General features: G+C 46.3%; 1 protein-coding gene across 1 annotated transcript; it reads right to left on the reverse strand.

Annotated features, from left to right (window-relative positions):
* Nucleotides 1–4,720: 4,720 nt before the first annotated feature.
* DEFB1 (defensin beta 1) lies at nucleotides 4,721–7,283 on the reverse strand. The gene is made up of 2 exons (XM_043893376.1): nucleotides 7,132–7,283; nucleotides 4,721–4,869 (listed from the first exon to the last, which is right to left on the reverse strand). Exons 1-2 carry the CDS (start codon nucleotides 7,184–7,186, stop codon nucleotides 4,721–4,723), a joined length of 204 nt encoding a protein of 67 aa, XP_043749311.1. The 5' UTR covers nucleotides 7,187–7,283.
* Between the last annotated feature and the right edge of the window lie 8,437 nt (nucleotides 7,284–15,720).

Here is a 15,720-nt window from a genome sequence, read left to right on the forward strand (position 1 = left end):
GTTTTCTCGAGGTCCTGAACTACAAGAGGCGAGGAAGAGGTTTTGGCAACTTGGAATACGGAGACTCACAGTCAAAGCGCCGGCTTTGAGCTACTGAGGAGGTCCTGGAGCGGAAGGTGCCGGCGGCCCTGGAGTCCGCCTTGCCGTGCGCGCCACGAGGCGGCGCCGGAGAAGGGACCGGGCGGGTCCACGTTCCGGACTCCTCTGCGAAAAGCCTGGACAGACGGACTGTTAACGGTGAGACGCAGGTGCTCACTGACAGGGCGGAGTGAGCGCCAGGCGGAACGTTGAGACCTGTGGTTCTGCTTTGAAAAGTGCGAGAGGCGGGCGCTGTACACGGAGGGCCGGGCGGGGTGCGCGCGGAGCCGCCGACACACCGCGCGCTTCCCCGCAGCGCTGAGTTCCTGCTCCTCTTCTTAGTCCAGTGGAGCCGGGCTGTTCACTGGGAAGAGCAGAGAGCAGGAGAGGACTCGGAGACTCACACCCAAACCCACAGGGACGACTTGGTTCCGGGGAGCAGGCTCCGCGAGCAGACCTGCGCTCGCTCCTGTGAGACGGGCGCGTCCGGACCTGTTCCCGGACGGACCCGGGGGTGGGGGCGGAGCCTGGGGCTCGGGGCGTCCTCCTCACACGACGGCGCCTGAGGGACAGGGCTGGGGTGGGGAGGCGTCCTCCTCACACGACGGCGCCTGAGGGACAGGGCTGGCGGGGTGGGGGGCGTCCTCCTCACACGACGGCGCCTGAGGGACAGGGCTGGGGGGGGGGGGGCGTCCTCCTCACATGACGGCGCCTCAGGGACAGGGCTGGCGGGGTGGGGGGCGTCCTCCTCACACGGTGGCGCCTCAGGGACAGGGCTGGGGGGCGGAGGTGACCCTGCGGCTGAAGGGGCTTGTAAAGCCCTCCGTGGCTGCTTCCTTTCTTAGGGCGAATGCCCAGTCGAGATGTTACTTAAAGACAAAAGAATAACCTTTGTAGCATCACTAAAACTCATGACTTGTCTCTTTCTCTCCCTCCTCTCGTTTCTCCTTTCTTTCCTTTTCTTCTTCTCTTTTTAAACTCTCACATCTGACAAATGTCAAATACACACAAGCGTATAATGAATCATCATATTCGTATTTCCTCGCTTCTTGGTATTTCTCAATATTTTGCAAATCTTTTTTCAGCTCTGTATTTTTCATGTCTTTATTTCACTCTTCCTTTTCTTTCTTTTTTTGACTGAAATGGGAAGTGTTTACTCTTGAATTTTTATTTCTGTATTCATTTAATTTTTAATTGGACTGTAGTGGCTTTACAACGTTGTGTTAGTCTCTACTGCACAGCAAAGTGAATCAGCTGCATGAATACATGTATCCCTTCTTTCTTGGATTTCCTTCCTACTGAGGTCACCACAGAGCATTTTCCCTTTCTTTTTCTTTTTGCTAGAGTGTTTTGAAGCAAATCCAGGGTACTATGTCATTTCACTGCTCAGCCCTTCAGTGAGCTTCTTTAGTTGATGAGGCCCTTTCTCTTCCAGCATAACTGCCACATTGCTGGCACCCTAATCAAGTCAATAAGAAGCCTCTGATATTACCCAGTCCATATTCAAACTTTTCTGGCCCTCTCAAAAAGTTTTCTTGCAACTGGTCTCTTTGATACAGAATCCAAACAAGGCCCACCTGTTGGTTGTTTTGCCTCTTTTCTCTCAATAATCGTAATCCTTCTTTCTCCTCAGGCCATTGGGTTGGTAAAAAAAACTAGTTTGTTTTTCCTACCTAGCATCTCATGTCCTGAGTTTGATTTATTGCTTCCTTGAGCCGTTGTTTTACTTGTTTCTCTAACTTTTGCATTTCCTGTAAATTGTTAGTTAGCTGTAGAAACTTCATTAATTTCAGGTTCAATTGCCGGTGAGCCCTGAGGAAACTCAGGGAAGGAAACCAGAAATACCCACTATCTAGTAGTAGCCATTAGACTGCACCCACCCCGAGTGATGCAGCTTGAGGAAACTCAGGATGAGAAAATGCAGGATCCTGGCCCCAGAGAGCTGAGGAAAGATTTCAGTGAGCCCAAACTCTTGCATCTTCCCATACAGAGAAAAGTGCTAAATTCCTTAACTGGGGGTATCTGTTTTTCTTTTATTAACAATAACCTTTTGTTCTGAGTACATGTTGTTATTGCAAAAACTCCTATCTATCCTGGCATATATGCTGGGTTCCCCATTTCCTCTTGCAAACAGTTTTATATGAGAGGCTCTCTCCCTAAAAATGCCCGCTGAATAAACATAACTCTCAACTTTTAGGTTGTGCATTTTTTTTCAGCAGACAAGCTTTTGGCCAGAATATTTCTTGAGTGGTGGTGTGCCCTTTTCTGAATCACAGTAGGAGGTCCATGAACCTCTGGTCCTGTCGATTACAATGAGGACAAGGTTGATCATTGAGTTTAGTTGGTCTCAGCCTTAATTCTCTGTCATCAAGTTCCCTGCCAAGATTTCCAACAGATATTTAAAAGCCATCCATTGACATTGTTTTAGTTCTATGGTTTCATTCAGGGGTGCAAAATGGTGATTTTCCAAATCTATTATCCATTCTTCATTAATTAGCTGGAAATTTTCTATAAATATTTCACTCATATAAAGGCTAAATACAGTTTCTACAAAAAGGGCAGAATAAATGCTTGATCTTTTCTCCTATATACCGATTTCCAGAGTTGGAACCTTAACAAACCCCAAGTATAAGTAATATTGTTTTTTAAGTATCAGTATGATCTCATGAATTTTTCTATATTTGGTGTTTAAAATATAATTTACTGTTATATTTCTGCGTATTTAATGTTGATATATTTTATATATTTAACCAGTTGTAGTCATAATTCTCTGCCAGGATGGAAAATGCTCCATCCTTGCCTAGGGAGTCCCCCTCATTGGAGCCAGTGTTCTCTGGACATTCACCAGCCTTTGGTAGCTTCTCTACTATCTAGCACAACAAGATACCTCAGACTCATCTTGTCCATCTCATGCTCCATACTTGGAAACTGCTGTTTCTATAAGACATCCTGGTTCTTTCTAGTGGGAAAGAACATACATGGCCTGTATGCTAGGGGTGCTCATTGCTACTTCATTGTATCTGCATTTGTAGGGGTGGGGCTGAGAAATATATACTTGTTAAGAGATGAAAAGTCAGGATTTTATACTAATACATCCAATTCAAATTTAAGACTATAGGATTTTCATGTAACCTTTTAATTTTATATGAATCTTCTCTTACGTTAAAAATATTGGTTCTGATGATGTTTTTCATCCTCCCTCCAACCTGACTTTCATCTTGAGAAGCTTCAGATGGACACACAGGCAAGATTAGTACAGTGCGTACCATACACCCTCCCTCTGGATCTCCCAGTTGTAATCGCTTTGCAAGTTTAATTTGCTTTGAGAGATTACAGAGGAAGTTGCCAGCTTTGTGACATTTCAGCCAGCCCTAAATACTTTAGCTCCTACCTCCTAGGAACAGGCCATTCTTCGGCAAAATGTCAGTGCAGGAAACAACACAGACAAAATGTCAATGCAGGAAACAATACAGATGCAAATCTCGTAGATACTGCTCTGAGGAGGGGCACTGGTCATGGTGTGTTTAGATGACTTTGGCTTTTCCATTGGACAACAATCATCTCTTGCATCTTGAAAATATATGTTCTATACTCTGCATACATTTTACACAAATACACATGTATTTTGTGAAAATGAAATTCTTCAAAAGTACTTATAACCGGAAGCCACTGCCTTTCACTGTTTTTCACGTTCAGCTCTGCTCCTTCTCTGAATGACATGCTTACCCCTCTTATTTTCACTTATCAACTTGAAACACCATCTGTTGTGTCATAAACCACAAGGACTTAGTTGATACTACCCACTCCCCTAACCACTGGACTACCAGGGAATTCCCCCACGTTTTTATACTCCTTGATTTTTATGTGTGATTGTGATTGATCAAAGTGGAATGTGGACTTGCTCTTGCCAGATGAAGGAGAGGACAGCGTGTGTATCATCAGGAGTTGTAAGAAATTTATGGGAAAAAAGGGAAGGCAACCCTCTCTCCCATCAGTGGGTGTCTGCAGGCCTCGTGGTGCAGAAATGACAAAAATCAGGGGCAGTGGTCCTGGAGAATGCTTCTGTAAGTGATGTGTAAGTAGATCATGTGACTGTGCTGGAGTTAGAAATGGTCCTCCAGGAACCAGCTATTAGGCCTCTTTCCTTGGGATAGTTTTATGGTCCTAATGAAAGTTCTCAAATACAAGGTTAACCAACCCACAACCCACTGTCCCAGCCCAAGGAGGAGAAGGGGCAGCAGTTCTGGGCTCAGCAGATGGACAGGCTGCTGAGATTGCTGGGTCTGGGATGAGCTTCTGCTATGAATGAGGGGGGCCTGAGGCTGTGTCACTTATCATGTGCTCTCGGTCTCACCTGGACCCCCTGCATCGCTCACCTGTAGATCTGGTGATAAATCAGAGTGGAGGTGGCCTGGCTCACAGCCTCGTCAGCATCCCCCAGTCCCATACTCGGTGGGTTTTGCTGCCTGGCCTGTCTGCCCTTTCAAACTTCAAACTTTCTTAACCTCTTCCAAAAGGAGACACAAGACTCATTCTGGGCTCAAGGACGTATGCCTCACAAAATCCTTCTTTTATTAAAACAATGGTTACAAATACTTCACATGGCTCCTGAGTCCCCTCTGCCATCGCTCCCAGCTCAGAGTCAACGGATGCAGCACTTGGCCTTGCCCTTGTAGCAGGTGCCCTCAATCCTGTTGTAGAGTGGGCAGGGTGACAGGTTGCAGGTCCCCCCTTTCCTGGCACATATGTAGTTGTCAGTCCGCTGGCCGAGAATTGTCAGATGGCAGGCACCTGTGAGAAGGGAAAAGCAAGCGTATCAGACTCCTGGCTTATGGCCACAGGGATTTCCGGGGAAAGCAGGACAGACAGACCTTTGCAAAGCACATCACAGGGGTTTCCCTTGCAAGAGCTTCACACCAAGATGTGTGTGCTCATGAAACACGGCATCTGAAGAGTCCCCCCTCAATGCTGGTGGGTTATGGTGTCTCTACCCTTAGCGAGCCCTGATTTTTTGGCATTATCTTTGAAGATCTACTACATGATAGGGCTCAAAAGGAATAGCAACATATCTCATCAGAGTGCTTTGGTTATGTTTCTTGTTCTAGAATGAGCTTGTGTGATTTTTAGCAAAGCACTCAAACATTCTGAACCCCAGTTCTCAGGTTTAAAATTGAAGAGACTAGATTATATGATCTCATTTATTTTCAAGATTCTGAGGCTGGTCATCTTTCCTTTGGTGGGAAACTAACACATTTATGATTGTATTTTTTTAAATCTAAACTTTTAATTTTATATTGGAGTACAGATGATTAACAATGTTGTGAAAGTTTCACGTGGACAGCAAAGGGACTCAGTCATCCATATACATATATCATTCTCTTCCACATTCCCCTCCCATCAGGCTGCCACATAATACTGAGCCAAATTCCATGTGCTATTCAGTAGGTCCTTGTTGGTTATCCATTTTAAATACAGCGGTGTGTACAAGTCCATCCCATTATGGTTGCATTTAATCCTCCAAGAAATGTATCACTTTTCCCTAACTTATAGACAGGGAAATTGAGGGCCAGAGAGATCAAATGTTGTTATTATCTAATTCAGTTCAGTTCGGTTTAGTCACTCAGTCGTGTTCAACTCTTCGCAACCCCATGGACTGCAGCACACTAGGCTTCCCTGTCCATCATCAACTCCTGGAGCTTGTTCAAACTCATGTCCAACAAGTCGGTGATGCCATCCAACCATCCCATCTTCTGTTGTCCCCTTCTTCTCCTGCCTTCAGTCTTTCCCAGCATCAGTGACTTGTCCAATGAGTCAGTTATTTGCATCAGGTGTCCAAAATATTGGAACATAAGTTTCAGCATCAGTCCTTTCAATGAATATTCAGGACTGATTTCCTTTAGGATTGACTGGTTTGATCTCCTTGCAGTCCAACGGACTCTCAAGAGTCTCCTCCAACACCACAGTTCAAAAGCATCAATTCTTCGATGCTCGGCTTTCTTTATGGTCCAACTCGCACATCCATACATGACCACTGTAAAAACCATAGCTCTAACTAGATGGACATTTGTCATTAAAGTAATGTCATTTTTTTTTTTTTTAATATGCTGTCTAGGTTGGTCATAGCTTTTCTTCCAAGGAGAAAGCGTCTTTTAATTTCATGGCTGCAGTCACCATCTGCAGTGATTTTGGAGCCCCCAAAAATAAAGTCAGCCACTGTTTCCACTGTTTCCCCATCTATTTGCCATGAAAGTGATAGGACTGGATGCCATGATCTTTGTTTTTTGAATGTTGAGTTTTAAGCCAGCCTTTTCACTCTCCTGTTTCACTTTCATCAAGAGACTCTAGTTCCTCTTTGCTTTCTGCCATAAGGGTGGTGTTGTCTGCATATGCTGAGGCTATTGATACTTCTACTCGAAATCTTGGTTCCAGCTTGTGCTAATTATCTAATTAGTCAGTGATTATATTATATCAACAGATGCAGAAAAATATTGAAAAAAATTCAACATTGATTCATGATTAAAGAAAAAAGAAAGAACTCCTAGCAAATAAAGAAATGGAGGAAATTTCCTTAATCTGATAAAGAGTACTTACAGAAGCCTACACCACAGTGTACACTGAATGGTCAAGCACCGAAAACATCCATGAAATTGGCAATCAGACAAGCATAACTGCTATTATCATTATCATTCCACATTGTACTTGAGGTACTAGCCAGGGGAATAAGATAAGAAAGAAATAAACAAAAGGTACAAGAGTTGGAAAGAAAGAAATTAAACTATCTCTGTTTGCAGATATTATGATTATATGTAGGCAGACCAAATGGAATTAACAGGCAAATTTAGCAAACTTGGTATATATAAGATCAATATACAAAATGAAAAAAGAAAAAAAAAATGAATTTTACTTCTGTATATTAGCAACCAACAGAAAAAAGGAAGTAAAGGAAAAACACCATAGAAGAGCATAAAGCATGCCAGGTTATAAATCTGAAATGGATGTATAAAGTGGCAACAGGGACAGACTTCATTTTCTTGGGCTCCAATATCACTGGGCCCAGCTGGGAGAGGAGCAGGCCTAGGGCCAGCAGCAGCAGGCGGAGGACCCTCATGGTGGCGGCGGGAGCCGGAGGCCCGGAGAGGGAGGCTCAGGGGAGGCTGGCTCCAGAGGCTCCAGAGGCGGCAGGGTCACCGCCTTTATAGGGCTGGAGGATTGCACAACCGCACACACGGACGTGAAGGGCGGCGTCCAACTGCCAGGGAGAGATTCTAATAAATAACCCTTCTTGTTAAGCCCTGAGTCGTCGGGGAGTCACGTGGACCCACGTCTACCTCGGGCTACAGCTGGATCTGGAGCTCGGCCTGCAGGCCTGGAGGCATCTCCTCCCGCCTGCTCTGCTCTGGGTCCCCGGAGCCGCTCAGAGGGAGTTTCTGGGACGGGAGTGCACGCTGGAACCCCTCCTGCCAGAGGCTCGGGAGCCGGAGAGGTGGCCCCGGGGGCAGGAGAGGTGGCCCCGGGGGCACTGAGCCAGGTGGCCGCCCGGCTGGCAGCCCGTGTCAGGCCTTTAGCTGAGCTGCGCTCTCCACGCGGTGCCCCAGACTTCACCCTCCTCCCTCACAAAAGCCAGGCTGTTGCCTTTCCTCCAGCCTTTAGGGATGGAATTTTCTTTCGCCCCAAGGTTGACTAATACTAGTCTTTCTAGTTTCTGGCTGGTATTGCTTTTTTTAAATCAAAATGTCTCTCAAATCTTTTATAATCTATGAGCTTCTTCTGTCACTTAAACTTTTTTTTTTTTTTTTTTGATCAAGACAAATTTTTCAGAGCAGTTTTAAGTGCCCAGCAAAATTTAGGGAAGGAACACAGAGTTCATCGTATTCAAACATTTATCCTTTCACTCACTGATTAAGTGTGTATATTTGGTTCCTGTTATGTGCTAGGTGATGTTTAGAGTCTTGGGGTGCAGTGAGGAACAAGATTTATGTTGGTTTCCTGCAAAAGTCTAGTTGAGGAGATGGAAGAGCAGACAGGCCGTTACCATGGCACTGGCTAGGTGCTCTGATTGGCAGCAAGTGAGGACCTCCGAACAAGGCCGGTTTCTGAGGGAGTGTATGTGAGTTTGGCTTTGGTTTCCTCCTTAGGCAACAGGGAGATCTTGGAAGATTTGAATCAGGAGAAATACACAAGCCAGTTGCCATTTTAGAAACCATCTCAGGGAAGTGTGGGTGGAGAAAGGCAAGACTGGACTTGGGAGGACAAAGGAGGAGCTGCTGGAGCAATGAGGGTCATGACTTAACTAAGGTCATGAAGGGGGGAAGAAAGGAGACATGGATTCAAGGGATGTTAAGAAGGAAAAGTTCCCCAGACACAGAAGGAGACAGATTGAACTAGATCCCTGGCTCCGTCCAGGTAAAAGGTGATGCCTTGGACCAAGGTACCATAACGAGGAGGAGGAGGTGATTCAGGGAAATGGTGGTGAGTTGCATAAACATTTCCACGGAAGGAGTGTCTTGGTTTGGGTTTCCCGAGATGCAGAATGTGAGCCCAGAACATGACTGAAGGTGGGAAGCTGGGAGCGTAAAGAGGGGGGAGGTGACTGGACGAGAAGGAAGCGGACAGAGACGTGAGCCTCCAGCCGGTGGTTCCCTTCCTCATCAGCAGCAGGGCTCCAGGCTCCTGGGAGGCCCAGCCCTCGAGTCTCCCTCCCGCTTCCTCTGTGGAGCCGCCGGGCCTGGCACCATGGCCGGGACAACCTCTTGGCTGGAGTTGCCCCATCTGTGAAGCAGGGAGATGCAGACAGAGCCCATCAGGTCGGGACAGCTGGCGTCTTCGGTGTTTACACAGATCAGGGGAGGGATTGGCAGTGCACCTGATGTGTGCGGCGCTCCCGAGAGTAAGAGCAGCCACTTGCACTGACGGCTCACGGGCCCAGGCCAGCCCACTGCCCTGCATGAATGCTGAGCGTGGAGCACTCTGCATCAGAGACGTGCTTGATTGCATTTCAGTGATGTCTGTGACCCAACCACCATGGGCTGCGCGCCGCAGGAGTGAAGGCGCCCTGCTCCCGGGGGGCTGGCGGCTCCTGTTGGGGAGCCTCTCTCTTGATTCCCAGCACCTCCTCTGAGAAGTCCTCCCTGACCTCCCCTCGTCCTAAAAGTGGCTGGTACTTCTGGGCTGCCCCTTTTACAACCTCCTTCCTGTCAAGTCCTTGGCATGCTGGCTGCGTCCCCCGACGTCAGTGAGGTCTGAGGGAGGGGCCGCATGAAGACCCCCATCATCTCCCCTCCCAGGAGAGTCTGGTGTCCGGTATAGATGACCAGTTGCTGGAGGAAATGAATGAAATGAGTGCTGCCATGGACTGAATGGTGTCCCCCAGATTCCCATGTTGAAGCCCTGTGTTTGGAGGTGGGGCCTTTAAGGAGGTAATTAAGGCTGAAAGAAGTCACAAGGCCCCATCCCTGTAGGACGGGTAGTCTTATAAGCAGAGGAAGAGATTCATTGCTCTCTTTGCCACATGAGCACACAGTGAGAAGGCTGCCTCCAGAACCACGAGATGGGAGCTTCTGTCCTTCAAGCTCCCAGCCTGGGTGTTTGATTACAGCAGCCGTCCTGACTAATACAACCTGTCTGCACCTCGGTTAACTCTCTGTCTCCTAGGACCCCAGAACTCCCTGGACTCAACTCCTGAGAGCTCCCCAACCTCTTGGCACCCCAACGATGGCCCCTCTCTAAATGCCGCAGCCCACGTTTGTGAAAGGATTTCAATCTGAAATAGAACTGGAAGATATAAAATGGAAAATCTCATGCATGTGCCCACAGGAAAATAAAACTTCAGGACTAAGAAACAGAGTTTCTGTAAATGCCCGGTTTACAGAAAAGTGATAATATTACAGTTTTCTTAAATGATTGGGTCGTTATCAAAGGTTGCCTCATATCAGCCTGGTTGTTTGCTGCCTGGGCTGGTTTTGTCTGCTCAGGTGACTTACAGGGCTGGTGTGTGTATTTTTTTAAATCGATTTTTATTTTAATAGACTGTAGCTGGACTCTCCCCTCTTCACCTTCCCTTTACTGACCTGCTTATCACTCTACCGATTGTGTGCCCTGATGCAATTACTGCTGTTCCTGAATAAACTCATCTTTTCAACAATTTTGAGCTTATCTCGGTTTACCTTTTCACATGAGTCCACGGTAGCTATTTCCATTCCACTCTGCTGTGTCTGAAAACAGACTCATGGCCTTGTTTATAGTTTGGGGCCAGGTCAGGAGGGCCTGCATCCCTCACTGCTTTCCGGGGGATGGTGATCATTAACGCTCTTTGCCTGAGAAAGCACGGGTCAGGGTCTTATCAGGGAGAAACTTCAGATTTACACATTTGTGTGGGTAAAAGAAAAAGAAAGCTTACATGTGTGCACATCCACATATGTAAATAGAGGGAAAGCCCGGAGACTAACAAAAAGTCATCAAATGGAAGCAGTATTTGTTTCTGAGAAAGGGCAGGGGTTTGGAGGGACAGGCCGGGGAGAAATCCTCCCTGTGTTCCCATGGCAGGTTTGCATCCTGATTATTCGGTTAGCGGAGCTCACGTGGTGGTCGGGGGTGGCACATGCCCCGGAATTCCCCGCACTTGTCCCTGTTCTCTCCCTGGCGCCTGACCTTGGCCGCAGCCGGCTGGGTCCGGTCCTTGTCTGCTGGTCTCCAGGGCACGTCCGCCTCGCGGGCCGCGTGGCCGGCCGCTTCCCGGAGGCAGGAGTTGTTTGCGTCAGGCGTTGATCACACCCTCGGAGCATGAGACCTGGGGCAGAGGTGCGGGAGGGGGAGGGGGTGCCGGGAGCACCCGCTCTGAGCCCCACTGGCTGAGGATCAAGCCAGACTCCGTGGGGCGGAGCTGGTTTCGGGGACCCTTCCGAGAGGCGGTCCCGGCTGTGGACGCCTGACCGAGCCCCTCCCCGGCCCGGGTGCGACGCGGGGACGCCCACCCCCGTGCCCGCAGCAGCCCGCGGAACCACCAGGGCCATGAGCAGAACCGTATCAGCCCCGGTCAGATAGACTGAATCGTGCTTCAGAGCACTTTAAAGACACACAAGATTGGTCGTGATTCTTTATAAAAAATTTTTTTAATGCATTAAAAAAATTGTAGTATAGTTGATTTACAATGCTGTGTTAATTACAGTCAACAGCAAAGTGATTCAGTTATACACACATACACCTTCTGATGGTCTCCAGTGTGTCTGGGACCCTCCTTGCTCCAGGGTCAGCCGTGGTCGACGTGCTGGTTTGTCCACGGGCACCTTCACCCCATGCCTTCAAGTGTGGGCCTGAGGCAGCCCGCCCACATGGGGAATTCCTGTGAGATTTGGGGTCTGCAGTCTGGAGACTGTGACTCTAGGAAGATGGGGGGCCTTCTCGGACTCCCAGGAGTGAGGCCTCTCACACCCCTAGGACCAGGCGTGCAAAGGGGCTGAGGCTGTGGTCGTGGGCTACGGCCCAGCTGGGGACACCCCCGCAGGGCCCGCTGTTTGGACAGGGGCTGACTCTCTCTGATTCAACTCGGGCGATTCAAGGACTGCGGGGTCCTTGATGCTAGAACTTTGACTTCAGTGGATGAGGGGGAAGATGGACAGCAAACACAAACAGTACACACACGTGTATGAATGCTTGTATGAACGAATCAGCGTGTGAGGAAAAGGAGGCGGCAGAAAGGATGAAGGGGGTAGTTCAGAGGGCGGGTGGGGGAAAGTGTCTGAGGAGGGAGCCTGAGGCCTGCACAGGATGAGGCAGCAGGCTCTGTGTGCGCCTGGGGGCAAGAGTCATCTCGTTGCTAGTTCCCAGTGAGGCACGCACTCCCACGGGGGGTACACACAGGTGCACACACATGCCTGCATGTGCACACACACACACCACATAGGCATGCACCCATCCATTTTATAAGAGGTAGAAAGAAAACTGTCCAGACTGTTATCCCTTGAATATTTCCGGTACAATTCAGCCAGTGTTTTCTAAGCTCCTGCGGTGCGCCTGAGAGTTGGTCACTGAACAAGAGTGTCTCAGAAGCAGGAACACGGTTTCAGAAACAGCTCTGCTACTTCAGGTGAAGGAGCCAGCAGATCTCAGACTTGCTGATCGTTTAAAAGGCCACATCAAAGTCAAATAAACTAAGTGATTTAGAAAAGTTTGCTTAGCCAAAAAAATAAATAAATAAAAACCAGATCCAGAAAACATGTATTATGGATTTTATGCAGGCTGGTAGAAAGCAAAATGATGATATAGCTTGAAATTTTCCTGTTAAAGAAGGAAAGAAGACAGAGCAGGAGTCTAGAAGCTTCCAAGAAAGGTTATTTAGTGAAGAAATCTTCCTTGTGCTCTGGAAACACGTATATTTGCTTATATATATGATCCTCATACCAACCTGACATCGCTTTCCAGAGTTAATAATGGCATTTTTCTTACATTAAATGAATGATTCCTCTTTCCTCAATGGCCAAGAGTCACATTCTCCCTTTCAGCTCCCTGAGAGTTGATGCTGGCCTGTCTGAAGCGGCAGAAGGACCCGCTCCTTCCTCCTCTCTGAAAGGAGGTGGGGTCCCCTTTCCCTTCAGGAAAATCTACATTATTTCACTAGAGATGTAGCCTCATCAAGACCAGTGTGGTAAATCTGAGATGATGATTTTTACAATCTGAGAATCTCAAAGATCATGAACAGCATGTTATGATCTATATCTATATGAGTTATTGCATGTGAAACACAGGAAAAGTTCTGTTGAAAATGTTTAACCAGTGAAACACTTCACTTTTCTCTGAGTTAAAAACAAATTTAGTTACCATATTTTAAAACTGCCCATTAACCACCCAGAACTGCTTATTCCTGGTTCAGGCAATGTTCTCAATGACCTTAACACTTTTAGGTGATAAAGTCATGAGACCAAAGGGCAGAGAGGAAAGTTAGACACTTGCAAAACAGGGTTCTGCAGACCCTGACGGCATGTGCCACAAGTTACCTGCCCAGCAGCAAACAGTGATCACTGAACAGCTTCCAACGGAGGTAGAGTGTTCAAATTCTAAATTCCTTCAAATAAAATCCGTATGTAGGAAGTGCAGACCCAGAGTCCGTTTCTTTCATGGAAGAATAATCTGCATGAAACCACTGCTTGTTGGAATTGAGGAAGGGATGAAGACAAAAATCTAAAAACATAGAGTCATTTTCTTCACCTTGTATAAAAGCTAAAAAAAGATTCTGAGTTAGTTGAGGAGTTTGTTTTTAACATTCCTTCTTTCATTTCTGTAGCTATTTAGGTGAGATTGTTTTGCCTCATTAAGAGTCACTGAAGCAAAGCACAGAAATAATTTAGATATTATACATAGTATTGCCTGCAGGTGGCAGCATCACCACCCTGGTTTGGAATCACTAACAAGCAAACAGCAAACTTAAGGAGTGTTCTCTCAGCATGTTCACAGGCCTTTCCTATGGGGGTAATCAGTGTTACACATGTAATTTCTGTTAAGTATCCATTAAGAAAAGACAGACAGACCAAACAGAAGAGTGATTGTCTGTATTCAGTGCCTGTAAGCTCACCTCTAATGGACAATGCATGCAGTTTCTTTTCTTTTTTATTCTGTGTGATGTTTGTTCTTATTGTGTTTACTGAAATGCAATTTTATGTTTGTTGCATCTAATAATAAAAATAGGACTAATTATTTGTACATCTTTTTAAAAAAAATGGTTGGCATACACAAACATAGTAAGTTTTCACCAAGAAATAGTTGCAGAGTATTGCTCTGAAAGATGTGGTTGTGGGGCAGGGGGTGGGGGGGTAGGTGAGGGGAGGTGATGGGCAGAACCCCAGTTCTGATGACAAGGGAGATGGGGTGAGAGTTGACATCTCCACATGCACATTTTGACCAACTTGCATTTCTTTTTGGGATTTGGATTTGTTTTCTCTATCTCTCTCTTGAAAAAACAAAAAAACACACACCTAGAATCCCTGGCAGGGTGTCTAGAAGGACCATTTGTGAAAGCAAAGGAGCTGTCCTCCTTGAGACTTCTGGGAGCAGGATGGGACTTGCTGTTGCCACCCTCTAGTGGTCAGAGACTTGCACACTCTCCACCTCCCAGGGTTAGCCTTTCTTTTTCTAGTTACTCTGGAGCCCTGGAGAAAAAACTGTCTGTCCCCCCAACCGTTTTTTTTTTTTTTTTTTTCAATGGTCAGTTTTTTTTAATTTATTTTTTTTTCCAGTGGGTTTTGTCATACATTGATATGAATCAGCCACGGATTTACATGTATTCCCAATCCCGATCCCCCCTCCCACCTCCCTCTCCACCCGATTCTTCTGGGTCTTCCCAGTGCACCAGGCCCGAGCACTTGTCTCATGCATCCCACCTGGGCTGGTGATCTGTTTCACCATAGATAGTATACATGCTGTTCTTTTGAAATATCCCACCCTCACATTCTCCCACAGAGTTCAAAAGTCTGTTCTGTATTTCTGTGTCTCTTTTTCTGTTTTGCATATAGGGTTATCGTTATCACCTTTCTAAATTCCATATATATGTGTTAGTATGCTGTAATGTTCTTTATCTTTCTGGCTTACTTCACTCTGTATAATGGGCTCCAGCTTCATCCATCTCATTAGGACTGATTCAAATGAATTCTTTTTAACGGCTGAGTAATATTCCATGGTGTATATGTACCACAGCTTCCTTATCCATTCATCCGCTGATGGGCATCTAGGTTGCTTCCATGTCCTGGCTATTATAAACAGTGCTGTGATGAACATTGGGGTGCATGTGTCTCTTTCAGATCTGGTTTCCTCAGTGTGTATGCCCAGAAGTGGGATTGCTGGGTCATATGGCAGGTCTATTTCCAGTTTTTTAAGAAATCTCCACACTGTTTTCCATAGCGGCTGTACTAGTTTGCATTCCCACCAACAGTGTAAGAGGGTTCCCTTTTCTCCACACCCTCTCCAGCATTTATTGCTTGTAGACTTTTGGATAGCAGCCATCCTGACTGGCGTGTAATGGTACCTCATTGTGGTTTTGATTTGCATTTCTCTAATAATGAGTGATGTTGAGCATCTTTTCATGTGTTTGTTAGCCATCTGTATGTCTTCTTTGGATAAATGTCTGTTTAGTTCTTTGGCCCATTTTTTGATGGGGTCATTTATTTTTCTGGAATTGAGCTGCAGGAGTTGCTTGTATATTTTTGAGATTAATCCTTTGTCTGTTTCTTTATTTGCTATTGTTTTCTCCCAATCTGAGGGCTGTCTTTTCACCTTGCTTATAGTTTCCTTTGTAGTGCAAAAGCTTTTAAGTTTCATTAGGTCCCATTTGTTTAGTTTTGCTTTTATTTCCAATATTCTGGGAGGTGGGTCATAGAGGATCTTGCTGTGATTTATGTCGGAGAGTGTTTTGCCTATGTTCTCCTCTAGGAGTTTTATAGTTTCTGGTCTTACATTTAGATCTTTAATCCATTTTGAGTTTATTTTTGTGTATGGTGTTAGAAAGTGTTCTAGTTTCATTCTTTTACAAGTGGTTGACCAGTTTTCCCAGCACCACTTGTTAAAGAGGTTGTCTTTTTTCCATTGTATATCCTTGCCTCCTTTGTCAAAGATAAGGTGTCCATAGGTTCGTGGATTTATTTCTGGGCTTTCTATTCT

Source organism: Cervus elaphus, chromosome 32 (assembly GCF_910594005.1).
Source record: "Cervus elaphus chromosome 32, mCerEla1.1, whole genome shotgun sequence".
Taxonomy (NCBI): domain Eukaryota; kingdom Metazoa; phylum Chordata; class Mammalia; order Artiodactyla; family Cervidae; genus Cervus; species Cervus elaphus.

Excerpts from the sequence above, each read along its gene's own strand:
- DEFB1 (XM_043893376.1), bottom strand. The coding sequence starts at position 7,186 with ATGAGGGTCCTCCGCCTGCTGCTGCTGGCCCTAGGCCTGCTCCTCTCC. Across the intron at positions 4,870-7,131 it reads CCTGCTCCTCTCCCAGCTGG|GTGCCTGCCATCTGACAATT; the intron begins GCCCAGTGATAT and ends CCCTTCTCACAG.